General features: G+C 39.0%; 1 protein-coding gene across 9 annotated transcripts; it reads left to right on the top strand.

Moving 5' to 3' along the window:
* On the top strand, window positions 1–26,663 carry ECT2 (epithelial cell transforming 2). 9 transcript variants are annotated; one of them, XM_015638205.2, is made up of 25 exons: window positions 41–125; window positions 2,523–2,680; window positions 3,680–3,759; window positions 3,861–3,953; window positions 4,867–5,049; window positions 5,595–5,684; window positions 6,554–6,661; window positions 7,752–7,825; window positions 7,946–8,076; window positions 8,217–8,332; window positions 8,486–8,548; window positions 8,888–9,110; window positions 10,635–10,771; window positions 11,449–11,568; window positions 12,608–12,676; window positions 13,593–13,703; window positions 14,654–14,750; window positions 15,451–15,532; window positions 16,380–16,458; window positions 16,645–16,764; window positions 18,022–18,160; window positions 19,128–19,282; window positions 21,190–21,297; window positions 21,896–22,042; window positions 25,287–26,663. In XM_015638205.2, the coding sequence occupies exons 2-25, from the start codon at window positions 2,551–2,553 to the stop codon at window positions 25,374–25,376; spliced, it is 2,745 nt and encodes a 914-aa protein (XP_015493691.1). In that variant the 5' UTR covers window positions 41–125; window positions 2,523–2,550; the 3' UTR covers window positions 25,377–26,663. The 9 variants fall into 9 exon arrangements, with proteins under 9 accessions (XP_033372633.1, XP_015493691.1, XP_018863399.1 ...); XM_019007854.1 differs by having other exon boundaries at window positions 3,677–3,759; XM_033516738.1 differs by lacking the exon at window positions 25,287–26,663 and adding an exon at window positions 23,645–25,280 and having other exon boundaries at window positions 3,677–3,759.

The raw sequence follows: 26,663 nt of genomic DNA, 5'->3' as shown, positions 1-26,663 counted from the left end.
ATGAGGGGACGGCTTACAGAAGGGCGGTGGGGCCAGCAGCCAATGGGCGGCGGTGTGAGTGCGGCGGCTCGCTTTTTGAATTGGCGGCGGCCGCTGATGGCGGATGGAGGCGGGTGGTACCGGCGGTGAGGGGGTATCGGGGCCGGGCGGCGCGGGCGGTGTGGGCGGCGTGGAGTGGGGCCGTTGTGTCGGGCACCTGCGGGACCTCGGGGCCCCAGCGCTGCTCCGGGGCTCCTCAGGCCGCCGGCCGTGTCCCTTGGGCGGGGCGGAGCCCCGGGCCCGCCGGCACCTGCTGACTCGTGAGGCGAGAGGCTGCGGCGGTCCCTCGTCCTGTCCTGTCCTGTCCTGTCCCCGGCCACTTCCCTGCAGAGGGCTCTGGAACCTTCCTGGGTGCTTCCTCGGGGGGGGAATGGGAAACGTGGGAGGTGTTTACTGTCCTTTCCTTGCTTTAACAAACGTATTTTGGTTTGTGGGTGTTTTGTGTCCTTCAGGCTTTCCACAGATTACAGGGAGGTCATTTCTGAGTGTGATGCTGTGGGGGTATTAGCTCTGCCTGAGCCCGTAGTGATGATGTTCTGACTTTTGCTCTTCCTGTGAGGGAAAACTGTTGTGTTTGTGTCTGTGTCTGTTTGCTCTCCTCTGTATCCTGACACTTTCAGTCCGTAAGTTCAGTGACGAATACTTTTATTATTAAAAGTAAAACAAGGAATATTTTTAAATACACCCAGGATGGAACCTCAGATATAAATAAATTGGAAAATCCATGAAGAAAATCAAAGCCTAGACCAAAGTCAGGGCTTCTTCAAGTGAAATTCTTTATAAGTTTGTCTACATGTTATTTGGTATAATAATAACCATACTGCTGTCTCAGACTTCGAAGAAATAATCTCTAGGATTTAAGTATAGTTGTTCCTTTAATTGGAGGGCTTGTTTTCTTCTGAATTTACCTGTACTTGTCCTTGTGGTAAGCATTATTAACAGTGTGGTTTGAATCTGCCAAGATTATGCTTCCCTCTGTCCTCACTGCCAAAAAACTGGTAACTGTAGAACTGTTCCTGGTGGTGACATTGTAACATTCTGGCCGGATGGTTCCCCTGAGAGTCTTTGTGATCCAGGTTACTCTCCTCTTTTGCTCTGTCTTAAGCTGCTCTGAGAAAAATGAGGTGAGTGACTGGGATTTAGGTCTAGGAAACTCAATCCCATGCATGTGCACAGCTGTGTGTGACCTGGAAACTGAAACAAAGGTGGCAAGTCTGGTAGCTGAATATGTCTAGAATAATGATAGAGTTGTAGTGTTGATTATTGCTCATCATCGTATTAGGAACTTGTGTATTATGAAGAGTTGAATCTTTTCCACGAGTCCCAGGTGTGATCTCTGGAAGATAAAGCCTTTTCTGTATTGCTGGTATGCCAAAGTGCCCATTGCTTTTTGTCTTCTGTCTTACTTTGCTGTGTAATAGGATGGTCATTACACAGTTTGAAAAATAGCACATGCTATAGAGGTTTTACTACCTCAGGAATCCTCTTTCAGACAATGCTGTATTTGAGTAGCTGCTATTTTAAAAGAGCATTTACAGTCATAAGAACAATTTCACTTGAAGTGCTACAAAGGGTAATTATCTGCCAGCAGTTCAGCTGCAGTTGCTGCTCTAGGTAACTTCTGATATCACTGTGCAAACATTGAAATCTGGGTGTGTGATGGATCACAGGAACTGCACCCTGCTTGCGTGTGGCAGAAAATGTGCTGTGTATTGGGCAGGTGTCTTGGAACAATGTTTGTGGTGCAGGATTTGGGTAGGTAGCTCCCAGAAAATGAGAGGGTTGAGGATTCTCCCTTTCCAATAGGTGACAAGTCTGATGGGCAGGGAAAGCAAAGATCCATTCTGTTTGAGAAGAGAGAAAGTCTTTTTATCTTATTATGAAAGGGTCCTTCTACTCTACGATAGTTAATGCAGGACAGAGACCAGACCATACATCTATATGCTTATCAATTTCTCAGATACTCTCAAGCTTTTTTAATTTTTCTAAGAGTAAATAATCCTGGCTCTGCTCTTTGGGTGCTCATTTCTAACCACAGCCAATTCACCTAAAAAATCAGATTTTAGCAACATATTATGCCTACTGTAATTCTTCTGCTAGTGTTTCAAATCAACAACGCTAATTTTCGTCTCAGCTGTAGCTTATAATAGTTTGTCATTGAAAGAAGCAAGTATTTTTGGTTTGGTGCTTTGTGTTTAATGTTTTTTAAATGAGCACTTGAGTTTGTGCTTGCCTGTGCTCTGAGCTGAAGTTCCCTCTCTGCAGCTCTGTGCAGATGAATTACAGAACCATCTCTGGAACAGCTTTGCTGTCAGTCCTTTCTATCAGTTGTGTTACTCTTGATGCTCTATCAGTGTGAGTGGGAGTTCAGTAAGAGCCTAAATGTTTTGTTTTCTGAAGTCACTTCTGACAGCCTTGGTTGTAGGACTGTTATGAATGAGCTTTTTGCACCTGTAACTGAGTTTGGCCCCTCTGCCTTCCAGCTGTTGATGAAAGAAACAAGGCATAATCATGGCTGACAACAGTACTCTGGTGTCTGAAACTGGGAGGAGCCTCTTGGCTGATTTTTCTGTTCTGGATTCAAAAATTATAGAAACCTCCAAAGAGAATGTGTTCCGTGCAACTGTTCTGGATGTTGAAGGTAATGGGGGAAGTTTATTTTAAGACTACTCGGATTTTGCAATGACTGATTACTTTGTTGGTATTTAGTAGTTTTGGAAAGTCAAACATACTTTGAGCTCCAAAAGTTTGCGTAGAGTAGGGAAAAGGGTGCTGATCTGGAGTCCTTGCACTAAGAAAATTTGGGGTTACAGCCCAAATTGAATGAATTTTCTGGCTCTTGTACAGAAAGCTGTCAGTTCCATTTGATGCCTCTTCTGTGGAATAAATCACTCCAGGTGACATTTTGACACCAGTGTTTGGAAACCGCAGCTGCTCTGTTGTGCACAGGTGGACAGATTAATAGGTATAAGGTAGAGAGGTGGAGAGATTAATAGTCTTGAACCCAAAATTAATTCAAGAAAAAATATTGAGATTAAAAAAACAACCACCAATGTTTTCCTCTAGGGTAGTAACCAAAATCTGCTGGTGGTCTGTTGATGCAAGTGATGTGGAGGCAGCACTTGCTCTTCCTCTTAATATTTTGAAGGCTTATTAATACATGGAAAAAAAAGAACAAGGCATCTAATTTCAGTTGTGATATTTCTGGTAACTGCTCAGTTACCAAAAAAGTAATGAACCTTGTCAGCCAGGAACACAGAGACTAGAAAATATACCAGCTGTCTATTTTCCAGCAAATCTTGGTATCTAATTCTGCTAGAAGCATGAAGATTATTTTTGTTTTGTTTCATTTTTATTTGCTTGTTGTCTTTCCTCCCCCCCACCCCTTGATTTACATTCTTGCTTTGACAGGCCATGAATTGCAGAATCTTGTTTCACCTCATACTAGAAAGTTTGGGCTCTAAGTCAATTGGGTATGCCTTAATTAAAGGACACTCTTGAAGTAACATTTTTTTTCAGGATTGAAAATCTTGAAAGGCTACTGTCTGCCTGTATTCTTTTATACATTATTGCTTGATTTAGACATAACATGGATTTTTCTGCTAAAATACAAATATTATCCTTGCCTCTCTCTAAGCAGAAGAAATGCCTCAAATAGAAACAAGATTGGTTTTGGTTCAGGAAGCAGGGAAACGTGAGGAGCTTCTGAAAGCCTTGGAGGTATGTGGGCCTGAGATAAAACAGTCACTGGAAGGACATGTTATGCCTTCAGCCTTCTGGTAACCTATTTGCTTCTGTACTAAAGTTCTCCTCTTCCACAGACCATTAAGATAATGGAAGTACCTGTTATAAAGATAAAGGAAAGTAGTCCTGATAAATCAGAAGAAAAACTAATAAAAAGTATTATTCATATGGTATGTCATGCAATTCAGCACATGTAATTGCATGCAGCATGTTACACTTCACTGGGAATGAAATGTGCACACGCTTTAATTTGGATTAATTGGGCATAATGGTTATAATATATACTAACGGTTCTGATGGTGTCACAGCTCATCAAAATTAGCACCTTTTAAAAATCTGGAGTAATACTGGCAGCTTTTACCTAGTGGTGTTTTCTAACAGGGCATCAAAATATCCATGGGGACATCCAACTGCATGCTTGTATTCAGTCACACATAAGTTTGTGCTATGAACTGACTTTGTAGTTGTCAATGGACTTCTCTTTCAATTGAAAGCTGCATTTAAACTGAAGTGCAAGAAATGCTTTTCCATTTCTTGATGTGAAAGACATAAGAGATAAAGTTTGGAGCTAATGTATGAAATTGGAATGGACCAAACTTTTTAACCCCTTAAAAATATCAAGCAATGAACAAAACAGATTTCCGTTCTGTAGATGTTCTGCAGCGTGGAGCTTGCTACTGTAAAATGGATGCTACTTTTTAGTAGCATCCCAAAGTACCCTAAGCTGTTCTGACAGTCTGAAATTTCATTTATCTTTTGAGCTTAGGGTGTTTTTTTTATCTAGCTATTTCCAGTGCTACCTTATCAGTATGAACTGATACGTAAATTGCTAGTGCAACCAGAATTCTGATTCTTCAAAAGCAGGAATTACTTTGACTTTCAGTCTTAAATAATGCAGCAGTTCATAGCTATTCTTATGCTAGAGAGCAGTGCATTGAATTCAGCTTTCACAAATCCTAGCTCTCTCTCTGAAGGATGAATCACATATTTTTCTAATGGTCCAAAATACACATCAGTTGAATTTTCCACTTGTGCAAGTATGTTGCCTGAGTAATGCTTTCCCTTTTATCCCTGTGCATCAAGGAAATTAAAATGCCCTACATAAAGACAGACACGATTGAAGAGCTTGGAGATTCTGATTCCCCAGAATTTGAGACGATCTTCGTTGTGTCAGACTTCCAAGCTCCCATCTTTAGCAACCTCTGCAAGGCAGATTGCCGAGTTATCGGGCCACCAGTCGTGCTGCAATGTGCACAGAAGGGAGAGGTGTGTGCTTCCTGCTGAAATCAGATGAATAGTTCCCTGCTGCAGTGAGTTCTAAGAGTTCACAGTAAAATTTTTCTTGCTCTTGCAATCAGTTATAAACATTCCTTGCAAGAGAATTTTAAGAAAAACAAGTTTCTAATGCTGTGTTAGAATATTGTATGTAGTGAGAGAGCACAAGCAGACAGTGATAAGGCTACAATTGATGCTGTATTTGTGGTAGTTGTTGATCACCTTTTGGGATTGTGCCATTGGAAAGGCAGCATACAAATGATTCTCCAGTAATGACTTTATATTTCCAAAAGTTGTAATGTAGAGCAGATAGACTGGGGAGGAAATAAAAGGATGGAGTGCTATCTGTAGAACTTAGAGATACTCTAGTTACTTTATCAGCAGGCCTGGAGGTAAGGTATAACTGAATATACAGACCTGGACTAGTGTCTGATGCATTTTTAATACTAGAAATAGCAGTACTGTATTAAAGGTAATGTGAGAACTTTAATGGCAGCAGTATGTTGTTGACTTCTGAGCTTTCTTCTTGTTTTCAGCCTTTACCTTTCTCCTGCCGTCCACTGTACTGTGCAAGTATGTTGAACTTGGTACTGTGCTTTACAGGATTCAGAAAGAAAGATGAATTAGTAAGTAGTTTATTCTTATTTGGATTGGTAAAACCATGTTAAGTATATTTTCAAGATACTCTTCTGTTCCGTCAACCATAGGGTTTAACCATGGCTCAGGCTTGCATGGGGAGAACAAATTGTTTGTTCTTTTGGTTTTTTGCAAGTCTAGAAGCAGTGATATTTGAGAATGGGAACAAAAATTTGTTCAAGTCATTTTATCTGCGTCATTTTTGGTCACTTTTTTTGTTGAGTGACATGATACTGCTCTAATTCAATAGGGCTTAAAGATTTGTAACTTGAGATTTCAGATAAGATGTTTACCCAGTAGTGTCCTCTTTTTTTGTACAGGCATGTTATCTTGTCATGATATTGTGCTATCAGGACTTTACTCTTTGTTTGATACTCTAGTACTTTGCTTTTCCATTTCAGTGGGCAGTTGGCATCTAATTTCCCTACTGGACATCTGGGAATCAGCAATATGGCTCCACATCTTCATCTGAAAAAAAAAGCCAAACCAAAAGCATTTGCCTGGTGTTTGGGTTAGTTAGGTTTGATCTAGAATTGACTAAATCAGCAAGAAAAATGTCAAATCTAATGTGTGAAAAGGTGAAGACATTACGTATGATGATTGTGAGAGTACTGGTGGCTTGGATAGTCTTCAGGCTACACAGCAAGGCTGTATAAATGTTGAAGTAAAAATAAATCTTAATAGTTCTTTTGATGTATAAGCTATTCTGTCGATGTGAGCAAGTTGTTTTAAGAACAGATCAGAGTATTTCTATTTCTAGACATTTAATGTAGCCTTCTCTAACTTGCTTTGTAAATCACTTTTATACTGAACTTCCTTTTCAAAAGATACTGAAAACTTTTCATCTTTCATTTTTCAGGTTAAGCTTGTGACCTTGGTTCATCATATGGGAGGAATTATTCGAAGGGACTTTAGCTCGAAAGTTACTCATCTGGTGGCAAACTCAACACATGGAGACAAATTCAGAGTATGTAAGCTTGAGCTGGTGTTTCATAGAAACCTTTGGAATTTGGCTCTTGTGGACTCTATAGACTGCTTGTTCATTATACTTCAGATCAGAAGCTGCTGGTTTTTTTCAGTACTAACAGCAGTAACTTGTAATGGTGAATTCACCTCTGTCTGGTGTTCAGCTTTGGCATGTTTTTTGTCTTTGTGAGACATCTAAGTAACATAAATTTGAAATAGACAAGAATAGTAAATAACAAGATTCAAAATGGTTAAGACAGTCATGAACAAATGCCTGCTTTTGTTTGTCCAATCAATAAACTGAGGTAACTTGCAAAAAACTTTAGTCCTTAATTGGTGCATATCTTCAAAAAATTATTTTAATCTTGTTATGGGTGAGGATTCAAATATTGCTTTATGTCTAAATAGACATTAGTGTACTTTTTCTTTTCTGATTCTAAAAGGGAATCATTTAGGCCATTTATGTTCAGCTTAGAAGTAAGCAACAGATTATAGTGTTTTTGTACTATTTAATATGATGTAGCAATATCTATGCCCCTTGACTCTCCCTTGTTTGGATTGTTGGTAGAATGTTGCTTTTTTTCCCCTTGTTTGACTTTATACTCTTGCAGTTGGAGGAGAAGTCCTACTTTCTGTTCAAACAGTTCTTTCTGCCAACTCAAAGGAGAAAACGTAGAAAAACTGTACAATCTCTCAAGCAGTCATGGCAGTTACCTTTCAAATAGTCACTTTCTCTTTGATAAAAGCAGGATGGGGTATTTTTCTTCATACAAAGTATCAAAAGCAGAAAAAGGATCCCATATTCCACTGAAACAGAGATTTGATTTTGTGTTTTTGTGAGTGATGAAGGATATCAGACTAACGAAATTGTGCACTTTTGAGGAAATGTCAAAATAGCTATTGATCTGATCTCCTAGTCACTGAATACATTCTAACTCTGGGGAGCTGCAGTTGGATATGACTCTTGAAGGAATACATTCACTTTTTGCAATATGTCTTAAAAAGCAAAAGGAAGGTTATGAATTTTTCTTGATGTGGGAAAGATTCAAATGGAAATATTTAGTACAACTTATGCTTTTCCTGTTTTGTAGATTGCTGTAAGTCTTGGTATTCCTATTGTGAAAGCTGAGTGGATTTATAAGGCGTGGGAGAAAAGGAATGAAATGTAGGTTATTTTCCTTCAGCCTTCACATCTCATCCTATTCACCTGAAATGGTGTGAGCTTCTGCTTAAATACTGACATAGGTCACTGATTTAGTGACCTTCTTGTGCATCTTTCTTTCAGTGATTTCTGTGCAGCTGATGACGACTTTAGAAACCAGTTCAAGGTTCCTCCCTTTCAGGATTGCATGTTAAGTTTCCTGGGATTCTCTGATGATGAGAAAGCTAACATGGAAGAAATGACAGAAATGCAAGGTGGTTGTTTATGAAAACCTCTGGGAAAAATGGGGTGAAGTTTATAATGATAGGTGCCACAGAATTGCTAAGTGAGCTACTTATTTCTAATGAGAGCATTCTTTCCTCTTGACAATTTGCCTTTTTTTTTTCATGTTTAGGAGGACATTATTTGCCAGTTGGTGATGAAAGGTGTACACACTTGGTGGTTGAAGAAAGTACAGTAAAAGATCTTCCATTTGAACCTTTAAAAAAACTTTATGTTGTAAAGCAAGAGGTTAGTGCTGAAAATTCTTTATAGAATAATGCTAAGTAGAACTGTGTGTGCCACATGCAGGTGTGTGGCTTATTGTGGAAAAATATCTTCCATCCCAACTTTGGGCAAAGCTCTGTAATGTGTTTGTAATGTGTGTTTTCTTTTTTCCTCTAGTGGTTTTGGGGAAGCATTCAAATGGATGCCAGAGCTGGAGAATCCATGTATTTGTTTGAGAAGGTATGTTGAACACTCACACAACGCACATCATATTTTGGTGGTAAAAGATCAGATGATTCACAGCAGCATTTAAGTTCCAGATAAATCACTATAAATTTTATACATAGAATACTAACTTGGAATAGAAACTTTTTTCTGCTTCCCAAAGGTTTTACTTTTAGTCAAGCAAAACACCACTGTGGTTTAAAAAGGGAGGAAAAAAGCTTCACCTATTTTGCCTTGGCTTCCCTAAGAAGTTTCCTTGTGTTGTTTATCTCTGTAATTGACTCATCTCTGCACTGGGTTGAACTGGACACAGAGGATAATAAACCCACTGAATGAAGTTTTCTTTCCCTGCAGTCAGAGAGTCCTGACTTCAAGAAGTCGGTGTCGCTGCTCTCCCTGAGCACTCCCAACAGCAACCGCAAACGGCGCCGCTTGAAAGAGACTCTGGCCCAGCTGACCAGGGAAACAGACATGTCCCCATTCCCTCCTCGGAAACGCCCCTCAGCTGAACATTCCCTCTCTATTGGCTCCTTGCTGGATATTTCCAACACTCCTGAGTCAAGCACTGCCAGTGGAGGTAGAGCTACAACCTTCTGTTCAGCCACACCTGGAGTTTAACAGCTCTTGCATGCAGGTGGAAATGGTGGTGGTAGGGAAGTCAGGTTCTGCTACAGATTTGCAAAGTAATTCCAGGCTTCTGCCTTTTCAAAGTGTGGAGGGAAAAATTGGAGTGAAGAGTTCAGGCCAAGCTGCCTCTTGTTATCACAGTGAGTTTGTTCATATCTGAAGGAATAGATAGATATGTGATAAATAGGGGGTACCCGTTGAGTGTTACTCCAAAATTCTTCAAATACTCAGCTGGAAGTCTGTAGCAAATTAGCAGCATAGTCAACAGTAAATCATCTAAAATACTCTCCACAGGATACTTGGAGGAAAGAAGACAAAGATTCTAGAAGAGTTAAAAGGAAAATTCCTGCAGGGTCCACTCTTAGGTCTTGAAATGCTCTGTTGAGGCAACACTGTTTGTACCAGCAAACTGTCATGTCTAAAACATCACAAAAATATAAATCATCAATTGGTTTTGAGTGAATGGAAAGTTTTAAGTATCTCTGAATGATTCTTATGAAGACAGGAACTGCAGAATTTTGGTTTAGTCAAAAGCTGATACCACAAGTAAGGTCTGGTTCTTTTATCATATCGTATGGAGGAGGTACCTGGAGCTGCTACTGCTTTAAAAAGGCAAACTCAAATCACATAAGAGCTCCCAATGAGGTACAGCCTCTAAGTTATAACTCAGAAGGAATTCAGGGAAGATCAGCCTTCTTAGATGATGCTAGTGCTGTTGTTAACCCTGGTAAGGAATTTTGTTCTAATCCAACAGCTGCAGTCAATCTCAGCTATTTTGGAAACAACAGATAAGGTACTCATTTCATTATTAACTATGGCAGTAATGAGTTTTGTTATCAAAAATGTCAATGTAGGTCTCTAGATCCAATACATGAACAAGTATTTAAAACTCATGAATTTTTCCAGGCCTACCTTGGCTTTAGCTTTGAGAGAAAAGACTTCCTTGAGCCTTTCCTCTTCCCCCTATAGGTTGAAATGTAGGTGTTGTGTGCAAGGGCTGATTTTAGTAAATGGTTTTGAGCTACACACCTAATGCAAGGATGGTGGGCAGCTGAGAGAATTTGTTTACATGGCAAAGTGGAAGTAGAAGAGCACTTCTGTACTAGTGTATAAATGAGTATATGTTCAGCACCTAGTCCTTGCTTCCTGCTATATAAGCTACTAATAATAAGGTCAAGTCATTGACCAGCCCATAAATGGCTTATTAGTTTCAGTCTAATTTTGAGGAATAATATATTACTATTGTTCTATAAGTAGACTGTAATAAAGAGAGCTATTTTCTTGAAAGAGCCCTTTCAAGTAACTGCACCTGGTAACTACAATATAGGCTTTTAAAAGAACCCCCAAACTTATCTTCAGTTAAAAATTCTGAAGTTGTTTTCTTGTTTGTTTGTTTTTACTTTGAGGGTGAGCTCTTTTTAGGGACTCTATTGTAATAAAACTCTATTTTCTTTTGGGAATATCTCTTCATCAGAAACACCAAAATCCTGTGCAAGACCTTCCAAAAACTCAACTCCTCTTCCTGTCAAGCAGTCTGCAAGATGGCAGGTTGCAAAGGAATTGTATCAGACAGAAAGTAACTATGTTGATATTCTGACAACAATTATTCAGGTAAGATGGTTTTAAAGCCAGTCCAGGTCAATTGTAATAAGATATCCAATGTTTACATCAATTAGTATTTTCAGTCTGTGATCTGCAGGCTTTTGAGGGCTTGGGTGTGCATCAAACCTTCATAGGATGATGACAATATTAACAGTCTCATATAATTTACTGACATATAAAAGTACTCAGGTTCAGGTTGGAAAATACAATTTCTAATCTGGGATCTGCAGTGGTATTGCAATATATATGGAAATTGGAAGTGTCAGAAAAATAGGGTCTTCATGACTAATATTTTAGACATTAGTGAATAGGGAGAGATGGAAGAGGGAAAAATCTTTCTTTTGCAATTATTCCAAGAAGATCAGAATAGCAAACAACTTACAGGAAAAGCTTAATTTCTTGAAAGTTTATTTCTATTGCAGCTGATTATCTACTTAAAGAATGAGCCAAGATGTGTGTGAGTAGAAGGAGATGAAAGGGAGTTATGCTGTAGAGATGTATCAAACTAAGTGTTTGTATCTTCAAACCACTCTCCAAAACCCACTCTTGCTGAATGGAGACATCTCAAGATTGTGACTGCAGGAAACTATGATTTAGAAGGAAAACACTGTTGCTTTTATAACTCTTTCTAACACAATGTTGGCAATTTGGAGTGCATTAACTTTTTTTTCCTCTTAATTCATCAGTTATTTCAAGTTCCATTGGAGAAGGAAGGGCAACTTGGGGGACCAATCCTTGCACAGGAAGAGATCAAGACCATATTTGGCAGCATTCCAGATATTCTTGATGTACACATTAAAATCAAGGCAAGTTGCATCTTCTCCCCTGCAGGGGAAGCTTTCACAGAGACTTTGAACCTTTTCTGCATGTTTTCAGTTGTGTCTGCTGGATAGGTATAAACTCTTCCTGGTGCTGATACATTTTCTTTCAAATAGTGGCATCTGCCTGGCAGCATTTCACTGCAGGCTTTTATAATAGAGAGACTTGCAGACTACCTGCAACTTGGTGATTTGTTTGTACAGTTTTTGTTGTTTTTTTTTCCAGCCAGTGGGGTCCAGTCTGGTTAATCACACCAGCTATTGATGTGTGCCCACTGAGACAGAGATGAAAGTAGAGCTGTGTGTCCCTGTGTCAAATTGGAGTCACCTGCAGCATGCAGTGCAGTGAGAGTTGCTTTGATGTAGTTGTTGTGTTTTCCTTCATCTTTGCAGTTGTAAAGATATGAGCAGTGGCAGCAGCAAACCAATATTAGTGATAAATCCTTTTCACTTAAAGTGAATCCTGAACCTTCAGCTGTGCCCTCCTGTCCCTCTTATTATCTGATGGTGATTGAGCTTGATGCTAATCAAGCTCATATAGGCTTAACAGGCTTGGTCTCACTTTCCTTGACACCCTAGTGTAGCAAGTAAGTAGAATCTATCCTAGTTCTATTTCAATCCTATTTTACAGACTTAAGTCCTAGATAAGTTGTGCAGTCTTAATTAGAATTGGTTCAAGTGTCTTCTCTGTATCCCTTTTCAATATTCCTTTGGGATGTGTTGTGTATTGTGTGGAATGCAGCAGTGTCATCTTGCTGCAGAGTTGGCTAGTCCTGACATGCTGCCAGGCTCTACTTGCATTGATTTACAGCTATATATACATATTCAGTAAGCCAGATATCTCTTGTTTTCAGCCCTCTGACTGGAGGGGCTGAATGTGAAATTGTACAGCTTTTAGGATTGCCTGTTCTGTCAGCATGAAAACACACCTAATGATGTGTGTTTGGCAAAATAGTGATCCCATTTAATGGCTTTATGCACTCTATGCTCAGCTTGTTTTCTCCCCCTGTCCCTGCATGTATTCTAGGAAGACCTGGAAGATCTTATGATAAATTGGACTGAAAGCAAAAGTATTGGTGATATCATTCTCAAATATGTAAGTTCCTGTTTCTTTCTTTAGATTTACAACTATTATCTTGCCTTACAAACAATCCACTTCTAGGAGATACCAAACACAAGCAAAGCACTGCTGAGAAGGAACTCCCACTTGTATCATTGCCTTTTATATTTAGACTTTTCAGTTGACTTAGGTGATACAATCTATGTCAAGTTTTAGTGTGTATGTATGTTCACAGGTATGAAGGATTAAAACTACAAATAGTTACAGTTTGAGAATGCAATTTGCAACACTACAAATGCACTTTTTACTCAGACATTAAAAGCCACTTCCTGGGTCCTTAGCCATCTGCTGCCTCTAATCAATAGTAAAGATCTAGGAAAATAACTTTTCACAAAAACTTATGTTCTTTCTCCAAGACTTGAAACATGTAAGTGAATAAGGAGTCCCGTGTGGAACAGGAGAGAGCTAAGACTTGGACTGCAAAGTATTTTAGCATAAATGGGCTGCTAGGTATCTTGTGATATTGCTGATATGATGGTTTTGAGACAAATAGTGCTTGTCATTCAAAAGTGTTCAGTGTAAGGTATTGCTTCTGGTGGTTTAAAAGGTGATTGCAGTAACCTGTCTGAAATTTCGGAAATTCTCACCAAAAGCCTCTGGCTAGGTGAGAGCCTGCCTCCCACTTGAGCTGCTCAGTAGCTTCTAAGATTGTCATGTGTTTGCTTGATGCTGCTGAGAGCAGCCTGCTTTTAATCAGCAGCATCAGTCTGGGGCATCTGGCATGCAAAAATGTCTTAACTTGTTCTGAGAACATGTATGGGTTTACAACACATTTTTTATTATTCTTTATTGCAATGTGCCTTTGAGCAGCTTTGAATGGCTCAGGGCATATGAACATATGTACAATGATACATAATATGTAAAGCAGAGCCCTAACAGTTGTTTCTTTCAGTCAAAAGACTTGTTGAAAACATACCCTCCATTTGTGAATTTCTTTGAAATGAGCAAGGAGACGATTACAAGATGTGAAAAGCAGAAACCAAGGTTTCATGCCTTTCTAAAGGTAAGTGCCTGCAGAACTAAGTCTATGAGTAGAACATGGGGACTGTTACCATGTTCTAGTTAATGCAGTAGATGGAAGAATGTGAAATTCTGAAAGCTTGAAGGAATGCAAACATCTCTCTTGGTGAGACAGAAATAGAATGGATTTGAACTTCAATCCCTCAAGCTCCTCATAAGACTTTCAGAAAAAGTCTGAGTTCCTCCTCTGTTAAACAGCTGTCAAGGTGGTTTGATTATATGCATTTGTTGCTGGGAAAAAGTTCCTCCCCAATAAATGTCTTTTCTTTTCTGTAAAGATAACTGGAGCTGTTACTTTGACTGGTCCCCTCCCTGTGTTTGTGAGACTTGTATTTCTGAAACAGCTTTTAACTTTACTTGGGCAGCTGTGAAGCTCCAGGGAGGTAGAATTTCTCAGCATTCTTGTGACTAATGAATAGGAGCCTAACAGTGGAGATCTAACAGGAAGATGATCTTCAAAGAAAGTTATCTGAAGATGAAGCTTAAGACTCTTGATCTCTTCAGATATGTGTGTACTGTTAATAGTGCAGTGTAGCTTTAACTCCAATATTGAGATAGCCAGGTAATCACATTGACAAGTTTCAGCTCATGTTTTCTGAGGGACTAGGAATTACATCCAAGTATTGATATCTAAAGGATGGGGAGCAAATAAGAGAACAGTCTGTTCCCAGTCCCATTCCACATTAGCAACTGGAACAAGATCTGAAGGATTGATATGGACCCTTTAAAACTAGACATTCTGAGAACATAAATCACTGTAGTTTTCAATATAATGTGTTTTTTAACATGCTCTGTTAATGACCGTGGTAAACGATTCTCACACTTTTATAGCAATGCTAATTTCAAGGAAGGCAAATTTTCTCTGATCTTGTGCTTTTCTTGTGTATGTGTGTAAAAAAAAACCCAAAACAAACCATTATTTTCTTTCCCCAGATAAATCAAGCTAAACCTGAATGTGGCCGCCAAAGCCTTGCTGAGCTCCTCATCCGTCCTGTTCAAAGGCTGCCCAGTGTTGCCCTACTACTGAATGGTAACCTAGTGATGTAGTTTTTATTAGTTTGTCTGTGAAGATGTTAAAAGATGATGTCTACTTTTTGTCATCATTAGCAACAGCTTTTCTCATCTAAAACCAGCCTGATTATGTGAGTTAACCATGACTCGTGGCAGTCAGCAAGACCCACTACTAAAGAAAGCATAAATTCTGACTAAATTCCACTTGTTCATACATTTGTATGCAGGATACAGATAAAGGAACAGTTTGCATTGATAATTCTGTCTCTTCAAACAGGAGTATAATTGAGATTCAAATGAAACTAACATAAACTAGAGAGCAATTCATATTGACAAGGATCACAGTTTCATGTGTTCCACCTGGTATCATATAATAATGATTTTGTTAATAAAAATAATAAAAAATCCACATTATCCTTTGCTTCAGGTAGAAAAAGACTTGTGTGCTTGTCTCTGCACTTCAATTTAATTTTTATTAATAGTTTAAGAGTTTGGTTTCTGTATTGTATTGTGTTTTCTTTTTTTGTAATGAGATATCTGGACAACTTCTGTTCAGCCTAGTTCCCCACTTAATCATTGCTACTTGGACTCCAAGGTAGATCTTATTTCTTCAGTCAGCTTATCTTAACTCAGTTAAAATTTGAGTTTTTCATGTTTCTTTTCAGGCACTTGTAATACATGTGGAGTTTTTATTTATTTTTATTATTTTTAAATTGTAGATATTAAGAAACATACAGCAGAAGAGAACCCAGACAAAGTAACTCTCGAGAGAGCTATTGAATCATTAAAGGAGGTGATGACGTAAGTCAAGTTGATTCTATGGAACTTACTGTTAAACACAGTAAATTTAGATTGCTCTGTTCCTCCTAAATGTTCAGTGTTATGTTGCCACAAGGAACAGTCAGTAAACAGAACTGTAGGTGCTCTTCAGCCTCCTCTTGGCTGTTGTCACTTTGGTGTCTGTGCCAGAGCTCTGAAGGAGTCTGATGTTACTGAGCACTTGTACCTCTGTTGACTCCCTTTCTGTCTTTAAATCTTACTTCTGTGCATGTATCTACTGAAAGGACAGACTTTGGTGGGAGATTAGTTTTTCTTCTGGTCCTATATTAGCTCTTCTTGGCACTGTTCCATGAGTTAATTAGCTGAAAGCTGAGGTTGTTTAGATTGTAAGTCTCACCTCTTTGGAAGTGTAGCGTATGTCTCCAGCAACGAGAACTCCTGCATTAATTGGGTAAACATTTGTCCAGTTTTAACAACAACTTTTAAATTGTAATTATTCTTGCATCTGCTGCTTGAGCAGTGAGGGGTGAGCTCCCCCCACTCCTGATTTGGGGGAAAAAACAATGCAGGCTGTAAAGAACTGAGTTGTGTCAGTCTCTGGTTCAAAATCATGCAGGGCATAGGAGGGGAATTTTAACTGATTGGTGTGTTAAGTGTTGGTAATGTAACAAGAATTGTGTTCTAGAGCTGAAGTTTCCTATGTGATTTCATGTGGTATTTAGCTATTTTTTTCAGGCAAATGTGACAAGTGCTGCTGTATAAATTCTATCCCTGAATGTTTAGCTTTATTATTTTTGTATATTTTAAATGCAGTGCATCCATTTACTGTTGCTTGGTATTGAAGATTAATGTAATATGCTTTCCTTAGACACATTAATGAAGACAAAAGGAAAACAGAGGCACAAAGGCAGTTCTTTGATGTCGTCTATGAAGTGGATGGATGTCCAGTAAGTAATTCCTCCAGAGCTGCAGATCTATTAAATGACTGCACCACTTTATTCCCTTTGTGAAAGTGTGTGAGGTTACAATGCAATGGTGCTGGTTTAAAGAGATTGCCAGTGTTAAGCTGTAAGCAAGCAGTAATCCAGCCCTTGAACTAAATACTTAATGAGCTTTTTGCTTCTGTCATTTAGGCCAATCTCCTGTCCTCTCACCGCAGCTTGGTTCAGCGTCTGGAAACTGTAGCCCTTGGTGATGACCTCTGTGACAGGGGAGAGCAGGTCACACTCTTTCTGTTCAATGATTGCTTAGAGGTAAGATGACTATACCAGTACATCTCATGAACTGAATTGTAAAAGGCTTGACACGACACTTGAGTATAAATAAGTAAAATCTAAGAACTTTTGAGGCAGAATTCTAAGTCACAGATTGCTGATAGGTCAACACATGCTGATGTTTCCATTAACTATTATATAAGCCAACATAGTAAGTCATGTCTGCATGGCTGGGAGGTGTTAATGTAGCTTTTAATGTCTTGCAGCTGGAGTAAAAACATAAAAGCAGCTTAATATGTCAAAAAATGTTTATCTGAATAGCACCAATGGATGAAAAAGTGGAGTCCTTGGCTCATTAGGTTGTTTTTCCTTTTAAAGTTTAGCTGTGTATCATGGGAATGAATAGTGGGCCTTGACAGATCTGTCTCTTCTTAGGCTACCAAAAAAACAAAATCATAATAAATGCCTTAAACTAAAAATGTATTAGGAAGAACTAGAGGGGAAGAATAATCTAACTGGGTTCTGGAGACAAATGTAGAAAAACTGAATTTATACAGGACACTTTCATAAAATACTTGTTGCTGTCTGCAGCAGTGAAGAACATTGTCTTCACAGAAGACCAACTCTAAAATAATTCAAAATTAGTGCTGTCCTAAGCAGCATGTAGAGACAAAAGTCTGTTCTTGTAACTAGTGATGGACTCTCCCCAGGAGTCAAGTTGACTCAGTTTCATCACTTCTTGTAAAGGAAGGAAAGGAAAATAAAACCAGTTTTAATGAAGCTTCTTGGCTTGTCTCTTGGACCAGAGACAACAAGATGCATTACTTTAACACACAAGTACCGTACATGCTTTTTATGCAAAGCCTGCTCAACGGCTGCATGCATAAGCAACAGCAAGTGATATTTCTAGGACATAACACACCACACCTTGAGCTGGTTCATGCATATAGATGTTGTCTTTTCTGTTTAAATCTAGGCTACCTTGTGGTAGATTTCAAAGGACCCTTGTTTGTTATGCAGGGTGGAATTGAGGTCTGTAATGCAGAACTACTTTCTCTCTAGGTATTTTTAAAAAAATTACTGTATTTTTCAGCTGAGTGTTTTGATGCCAAGTAACAAATATTGCTGGGCCACTTGGGCTGCAAGCAGTGAATAGTGAGATAAATGAATTCCTTTAAGATTTATGTGGTAAAGTAGCAAGATTTTGTGTGCCTTCCTGGATAGTAGAATGTAAAAAATACAGAAACAATGGCAAGAGATCTTCCAGCTGACCCTTTCTATTCTATTTAACTGCAGATTGCGAGGAAGCGGCATAAAGTTATTGGAGCTTTCAAGAGTCCCCATGGCCACACAAGGCCTCCTGCATCTCTCAAGCATGTTGTTCTCATGCCTCTCTCCCAGATCAAGAAAGTCTTGGACATCAGGGAGACAGAAGGTCTGTGTGTTTTGAAGTGCTGTGGTAGCTAAATTAAACTAATTTCAGAGCGTGAAGGAGGAAGCTCTGCTGTTGTGGGATGGAGTGCTAAGGGGTAGTTATTGTATGGCATATTATAGATATGTGATTTTAGTAAAAGCTTCTGTTTGAATCTCTGTATGAGCTTGAGAATTCCTTGTACTGATGCCTCTTGGCTTTTCAAGAATGGTGGCAGGATGCTGGATTTGGCAGAACTATTAGATGGCATTAGCATAAGCCAACCAATTGGCAGAGTGAAATAAACAGAGTTAAACACTTGACAGCTCTGGATTTACAAAATAAAAACCAAATCTCAAACTTCAGCCCAGAGCATTAGACTAGCCAGAGAAAAGTGCTGTTGGTGTGAAACCAAATTTTCTTCTAACTGGTGATAATAATGCTCAGGAGGAGCTGTGCTTGGCATCTTAAAAGATGGCTTAATTTCTCTGTCTTGCTTTGCCATACTGCTCCAGCCTTGATAGAGACTTATAAAGAATCTTGTCACATCAGTTTCTAGATTTCTATCCTGGAAAGATTTGGTGTTTCACTGTAAGTGATGGTATGTACATCATGTGTTCTGCTTTATGTTCTCTGAAGCACCTGAACACACAAACCCAATTAAGAGAAATGGCAAGGAGGGTAGTGAGGCTGACTGCTCTGCAGATTATTTGATGAATAATCAGTTATTGCCAGAACAGCTGATTGCAGCCTCTTGATGATGGCTGTGGACAGAACTCTGCTCTTGCAAGTGGTACAACTTGCAAGATACAACAAACAACTACTTAAAAAAAAAAAACCCAAAATAATTTCACCAAATCTTTTCTGTAGCTCCAGCTCCTGGCAGACAGGGGGTTGACCCTCCTGAAGTTTTCCCCCTGAATTGTATGAAAAAAAAAATCATTCTTTTTACTAACTCCTTGTTTTTTGTTTTTTTTTTAATAAACTCTAGATTGCCAGAAAGCTTTTGCCTTAGTTGTAAGGCCACCTACAGAACTGAACAACAAGTTGCTCAGTTTCCAGATGACAACTGAAGACCCTCGCAAGGAGGACTGGCTGAAGACGTTGTGTCGGCACGTGGCCAACACCATTTGTAAAGCAGATGCAGTAAGTACTCTGGAACCATGCTGCTGATTGAAACATTGCCCTCTTTTTGGCTTTAAGCACCTGAAGCTAAAGAAATTAATAGTGGACATGCCTGGGGTAAAGTAGAGCAGAAAACATTTGTGCTAACATGCCTGCAAGTGAGTGGTTAAAAGGTAGAAAAGGAAACAGCCTGGAAGTTGGTTTGTGCAGAAGCTAAGTAGTGCTTAAAAATCAAAATTACTTATAATTAATTTGTGATGGTGAGAGGGTATGATTGAACTCTGCATTGTAGTTCTAACAAGAGTTGTATTCAGCTTGCTTCTTCCACAGCTGTCTTTGATTTTACAGTCCCAGTGTTGTTGATCACTGTTGAATTAACACTGTTGGGTTCTTTGTTCTATACCTTATCTGCACCATAATGCAAGAGACACAAAGCATCTTCCTCCCATAGACAGAAATCTACAACCTTAAAACACAGAAATTAGAAAAACAGTGAAATAAAGGAGGCACTGGCTTTGTCACATTTCTAGAAATTCAGCGTGAGGGCTTTCTATAGTCAGAAAACAACTAATTTGAGAAGTAGATCCTCTCCAATTACAGCAAGAGGCTTTCAGCTAATGTTTTAATTATGTAAAAGTCTGTGCATATCAGTCATCTCAATTTGCTGAAAATACGTGCAGTACATATACCTGAAGCTACTTGGTGTAAACTAGACATGCTTTATGTTCTGCAGTGTATTCTTACAGTGCAATATGTGATTTTTAAAGGCATGCTTGTTACAGGAGAAGTAATTAAGTAATGAAAACAGCATCTTAGTTTTATTTTCTATGCCATGTGATCTAGGGATTTAGGGATAAGAGACTTGGGCTTCTGGTTTTTCTTCTTTTTTAGGTTCTGAGTAAGAAAAGTGCTGATGTGGAAGTTTTAATTTACTTTAGTCCGCATGTTGCCTATCTTCAGTATTTTATGTCACATATGACTTGGATTTCACTAGAAATTAAACCTTTATGTAACAAATGTATCATTCCCTCTTGCCCCAAGACATTCAGTATCATATGCTGACAAATTGTAACCTACTTTGCCGAATCCCATTAGTTGTAATTTCTGTACCTATTGCTTTGTACCAACTATATAATACTTCTTTCTTGCTGATTTAAATGTTAAATTGAGCTTCAATTTAAGCACTTTTGTCTGGTTTTAGACTTCTTGAACATCATGTGAATGAAATAACATTGACTTTGCCACCTGGTGGCAGCAAAGGCTTTGGCTACTCTTCCTTAGGCCCTGTGAATGGCCATAAAGTTGCTGATTGAGGTCCTTCTGAGATTTTTTTTTTCAAGTGTAAAAGGTCTTTTCTCAAAATGCAGACAATAAACAACAAAACAATATCCCAGCAACTTCCCACTCCCAGGTGTCCCCCCTCTGCCCCCCAGGTTTTATAAGTAAGTAGCCAGAGATTGCTTTGCACATGCTGGAGTTTAAGAATGAGGCAAGAAAAATTCCCAAAACTCGTGGCTATTCTGCAACATGTATTGCACTTAAGCTGAGAGTCTTTAGTCTTAATGTTTGACAGCTGGAGCTCTCAAGATTTCACTTCAGAAATGTGTCAGGGGAATAAAGCAATGTTTATCTTGGAAACTCCCTAGGGATGCCTCAGAACTACTGCCTTTAATTTGGTCAACCCTGGACTTGAAACTGAATCAGACAAACTGAATGTAAAACTACTGATGGAGTGGTTTCACAAACTGATTACACCAGCTGTTGATCTAATTAAATGGCCTGAAAACAAGTAGCTGCTGGACTGTATAAAGAGTTAAATGTGGAAGAATATGGCAATTAAACCCTCTAAATCTGATCTAATGGACTAGAAAACTATATTTTGGCAAGTGCTGATATTTGATCATTATTAAGACTGTTTTTGTCTACAGGAAAATCTCATTTATGTTGCTGATCCTGATTCAGTTGAAGTAAATACTAAAGATATGGACAGTACTTTAAGCAGAGCATCCAGGGCAATAAAGAAAACGTCAAAAAAGGTAAGCTAGTATAAAGCTAGTGCTTTTTAGTCAGAGAATTGTGCTGGGATTCCTTTTTCAGGTGGTTTGTAGTATTTACAGTAGTGACAGGAAAAACTTAATCTGAACTAAAACTCTTAAATATAATCTCCTTAAAGAAAGAAGGTGAGGGTTGTTTAAGGTTTTGGAATATCTGTATATATAGTCTTAAGTATTACAGTCATAAGTATTATGTAGTCATTTTTGAGTCTGTTATGGAACTTAGGCTGTTTAATACTTTGAGTCTTTTAAATATAATGCAAAATTGAGAGCAACTTAAAGGGGGGGGGGTGGGGCTGACTGGGCAGGACTGAAGGATATGGGGAAGCCTTGGTGACCAGACCTTGCTTTGACTTCTCTCCCTCCTCTGTTGTCACCATATCTGGAAAGAATGAGAAGAGCAGGGGTGATGGGGAACCTTTAAAAGTCAGATCACTTTAGGTGTGGGTGTTTGGCTGTTTGTGATCCAAGCACCAACACTTGATACACATCCCAGAGATGTTCAGAATGGTAGCCTGTATAACAGTAGTTATTACAGCCTGTTTTTTGTCAGTGTTTAACCACTTGTCCAACTCCTCAGGTCACGAGAGCCTTTTCTTTCTCCAAGACACCCAAGCGAGCTCTGCGCAGGGCCCTGATGTCTCACAGCGCCACGGAGGGGCGGAGCCCCAGCGCCGCTAACGAGGGTTACATCGGCAGCCGCCTGACCAGCACCTCGTCCCTAGCGGTGAGTGATTGCTGGGCTGGCCGAGGAAACCACCTTCCTAGCATCACACTCCTTTCAGGGCTGCTGCTGCTCTCACTTGAACAATTCCAACATCCACCGTGGGAGAAAAAGTATTTTAACTGCTTTCATAGGGATATGACTTTCAAGAGCTGTTTAATGAGAAGCCTTGCTGAAAATGCAGAAGAATCTTGATGCACTAGAAATTGGGAGTTGCCTTACACATTTAAATTGAAACACCCCACCAATCCCTTTTGTTCAGGATGGAATATGTTTCCTCTTCTGAGAGAGTGAGAAAGTTTCAAGACAAGTCTTATATTGGTTCATGCTTTTGATTTTGAGCACTAAATAGAAATGTGGTGTACAACCCTGAGTAGTATGGTAAATGTTTCAGTCTGAGTAGTGAGATGACAGACATCCTGTGAAACAAACTGGGAAGGAAGGGTAGAGAAACATAGATGCTGCAGCCTGCAAGTTTTTAAACAACAAGGGAATTATCTCCTTGTAAATGCTTAAGAAAACTTGGTAAAATGAAATATTGTTCTACACATTGCAGCTCTTCTGCTATGCCTGGCTGCCTGTTACAGCTTTCTTCTGCTACATTAGGCCAAACTCAATTTCCTAATACAGTCTAGTAAAGCAGACTAGATTTGGAGGAATCTTTTTATCATCTTTGCTTTTTATTATAGTGTTTGAGTAAATTTGATGAGTAAACACCTACTTTCTAGTCTGTAACATGTGGGACAGAAAGCCAAGAAAAGGGAATCCTGTTCATCTTTCTACTACTGACTGATGTGTTGGTACTTTAACACTGAGGTAATTCAATATGCTTGAGTGGCCATTAAATTGTACAACATATAGCCCTGCTCTCCCACATGAGAAAATATGAACCAGTAAGGGAGGAAGTATCACAGCAGACTCCTGCCTTGCTTTAGAGGAAACAAAAAAAAAAATATCTACCAACAGGGCTGTAGCCTAGTTTTCTGTAGAGATTTGCTTCCTTCCATTATGATTATGGCAACAATTGTTTTCGCCTTCTAATTGTCTTCATTTTGATACAGCACTGTATCTCATTTCTCATGAACTTGCAAGTCATTTACTTTTCTTTTTGTGCACATCTACCCCAGACAAAACCATTTGTTTTCCACAAAATCTTAGAGACTTGCAAAACCATGTTCCAGTTTCAGATTCTTCCCAGAGCTCTTGCACCTCTGTGGTAATAAACTGCAGCTTGGCAGCAGATCATGTGTTGTGTTTTTTTAAACCAATGCCACACACCACTGAACTTGCATAAAGCCTTTTTGGCTCAATTATAGGGTTGAGGGGAAAAGAGGTTTGGATTCCAGCCCTTCAAGTTGGAAAACCAGTGCAGTTGTTGATAGGAAACTAAAACTGCAGGAAACCTGTCTGAGTCCATTAAGAGTCAAAGCTTTTATTCAGACATATTGTTTTATTTAAATTAAATCCTAGCCTATGCTTATGTAGGAATTTTTTGGTGCAGACAAAAAAGCATAGAGTAAAAATATCAATAAAGCTTGTATGCTTGGGGTTTTTTTTCTTAATTAACTTTTTTCTAACTAACTCTTAAACCCTTTCTAATTGTAGATTGCTCGTTCCTCTTCCACCTACAGCCTAAGTGGATCTGTCAAATGTGCTGTTAATGTCCATAGCTCCAGTTCTGTTGATTGGAGCTCTCAAAATTCTAAGCCTCGACCTGTGCTGTGTCCTGGCTCTCCAAATACTCATCTTTCAAATGCTGTAGAAGCAGAAGCCTCTTCCAACTTGGAAGGCTTAAATGGTCATGCCTTGGACAGATCATGTGCTTTCCCTGTTACTGCTGCCATTTGTGCCGATGCTGGAGATGACAACCAGCGTGGTGCTGGGACATTCTGAGCATCAGATCCTGACTGAAGTGAGCAAGAAATGCTGAGTTCTGTAAGCTGAGAGAGCATGGTACAGCTCTAGTGCACAAAGGGTGCATTAAGTGGTGTTGGGTCCTTCTTTAGCATCCTCTAATGCACAGGGTTGGAGTCAGCACTCACATTTGGTTCTATTTCTGGTTCTGGGTGAAAACTTATTTTTCACAAACTTTTAAATGTAATTTTTTTGAGATTTTTTTTTCCTAATTGTTATACAGTTGAATTCCTCACTGTTTCAGTTCAGTTGTCCAAATGGCCATGTAGCTCACTGGCCAGAGTTCTGAGGACCTTAATAACTTGTTTGCAAGAAAATCCTCAGCAGCTTATTTTACGTGTGGTTTTAGTTTTTTGTTCTCTATCTGTAAATAAAAAAAATAGCTGGTATAAAATACTTGAGGCCAATAAGAGTTGCTCTCTGAAGAGGAGTTTAGGGTTAAATTTTCAGATATTGCCATTGACTGCAAATGAAGGACATGCCATAAACAGGCATAGGGCTTATTCATAATGAAGTGTGTATATCCTTACCTGCCCAAAATATTCCTACTGAAAAGATTCTTGAAGCATGCAGGTGCACAAGCTGCCTAACTACCGTGACCTGTTGATGTGCTGAGAAGCTTGGCTGGCTGTTAAGAGCAACAGAGGATTGCTTGTGAAAGTATCTTGAGGTCTAATGTGAAAAGAATATAAAATCTCAGCTAATCCAAAGAGGTTTACTTTTAGTGCTACATATTGATGTGTTGGTTTCACTGTAATTAAGTCTCAGAAGCAGCTTATTCTCCAGGCATCAGAAAAGTCAGCTTCTTGCCTAGTGTGTGCCCATCCAGGCACAGCTAAAGCAAGCTCTGACAAATCATTGGGATGTCTGTTGCCTCCTGCAGCCAAGGAGACATGTGTTCAGCATCTCATTTGGGGCTCAGAGCTGATGATAACACAGAAAGTTGTAGGATTGGAGAGGGAGCTCTATTTCTCTAAGAGATTATCATAGTGTATCTTGCCTTCATTTTGGAGGGAGATTATTACTGCAAAAAGTGATGCAAGATGTATACTAATACTTGTTAACAGCTACTCTTCAAAAACATGTTCCTGCATTCCAAATCTTTCAAGGCTGGTGAAAAGGGAAAAAAAAAAAATTTTCTTTGGCAGTTTTTGGAATGTGTTAAGTTTCCTGTTCAAACTCTAGAAATGCTGAATCATTAATTTCAAAAGCTGCCAGTCTTTGAGATCTTCTGCTCTCATTCCTTATGTGATATGTCAAGGTTGAGAAATGACTGCTGCATTGTTGAGACTGGTTCATAAATGATCAGTACCTTTTTTTTTTTGTCCAACAGGGTGTTCCTTCTCCTTCCTTGATCAGCCTTCCCTCGATCTTTGAAAGGAGGAGTCACACATTAAGCCGATCAACAACCCACTTGATATGAGGCAGGTGGGAAAGGCTCTGCTCGGTGGGAGTGACTGACAAGCAGGTGGCTGGACAGTGACCTGTTACTGACATTAATGGTACCTTAGTCATTAGCACTTAGCAATGATTAGCAAAATGTTAGATAACTCTAAGGTAATCACAAGGGGGGTTTAGTTGTGTTGAAGCAGACCAGCCAATCAGTGGAATAAGTAACTTGGCTTTCATTTAAACACAGTATTCCCTTGCACAGATTTATTTCTTTACCAGCATAACTGAAACATTTTCTTCTATGGAAATTGTCCCCTCCAGGCAATAAACTGGTTTGTCAGATCCTGAAATGAAGATGATGATCACATAATTTACTGCTAGTTTGGATGACTCTTATGCTTGCCTAACTTCATCTACTGGCAGAGCACTCTAATATTTGAATTTTGTATTTCTCTAAATGGAGATACATTATAAAGTACCTGACCTTTCAAGTATGACAGTTAACCTGTTGTACAGCTGCTTACTCTAGATGTTTTATAAATGTAGTTGTTTATAATTAAATAGAATTGAGTTTTGTGATTATGATCTCCTGCAGCCTCACTGTAGCACAGTGGTATGAGGAGCTTTGACCACCAAAAATGATCAATTGAATTCTTTGTCTTGCTTTGAAGTGGAAGTCTGAGGAAAAGAATTACACTCCTGTTTAGTAGGGTTGTTAAAAAACCAAACTCCCAGACATTCCCCATAGTTGGTTAACAAATCATTATTTAATTCCTGGGATTATTGGTGTGACATTGTAACTACGGGGTCCAATTTTGGCGTGTCAAGTTTCAGTGAACTACTTGTAAGGCTTTTAGGCTTTCTCATGTATTTATGTCTTTCTTTAAAACTCTGTGTTTACTTCTGTCTTCTGAACAGTTTGTACTCTGAAATGCACTCTCACAAACTATCTAAATATGTAAATTTCTGCATTTCATTAACAGTTCAACTGTTGGTATTAGCAGGAGTCACAACTTCTGGTTTCTTTTTAACCACCTGTGTTTTGTCTTGTATCTATATGTAACTAATGATGCTTTTGAATGTGTCAGACTGCACTGTTTTTTATATCTCTTTTTGCCAATCTGAGCAATGTAAATAAACTGTTTAAAATAACACTGCTTCTGGCTTTGCTAAACAAGCTTTTATGAAAGTTTACTTTTTTATGTGGAAAAAAAAAGACATTGTTGGGCTTCAGAATCTACAACTACAACTACTACAACTGTATTCTGATTATCTATGTAGTTATTCCTAATAAAGTATACCACTTGATAGGCCTGAA

This window comes from Parus major, chromosome 9 (assembly GCF_001522545.3).
Source record: "Parus major isolate Abel chromosome 9, Parus_major1.1, whole genome shotgun sequence".
Taxonomy (NCBI): Eukaryota; Metazoa; Chordata; class Aves; order Passeriformes; family Paridae; genus Parus; species Parus major.
The sequence above is the reverse complement of the archived record's forward strand: the minus strand, read 5'-3'. Positions and strand labels throughout refer to the sequence as shown.

Bases quoted from the DNA above. Each gene is read 5' to 3' on its own strand.
- ECT2 (XM_033516738.1), top strand. From the start codon at position 2,551: ATGGCTGACAACAGTACTCTGGTGTCTGAAACTGGGAGGAGCCTCTTG. The intron at 8,549-8,887 runs GTATGTTGAACA...CTTTCCCTGCAG, and splicing joins CCATGTATTTGTTTGAGAAG to TCAGAGAGTCCTGACTTCAA. The intron at 14,751-15,450 runs GTAACCTAGTGA...TTTAAATTGTAG, and splicing joins TGTTGCCCTACTACTGAATG to ATATTAAGAAACATACAGCA.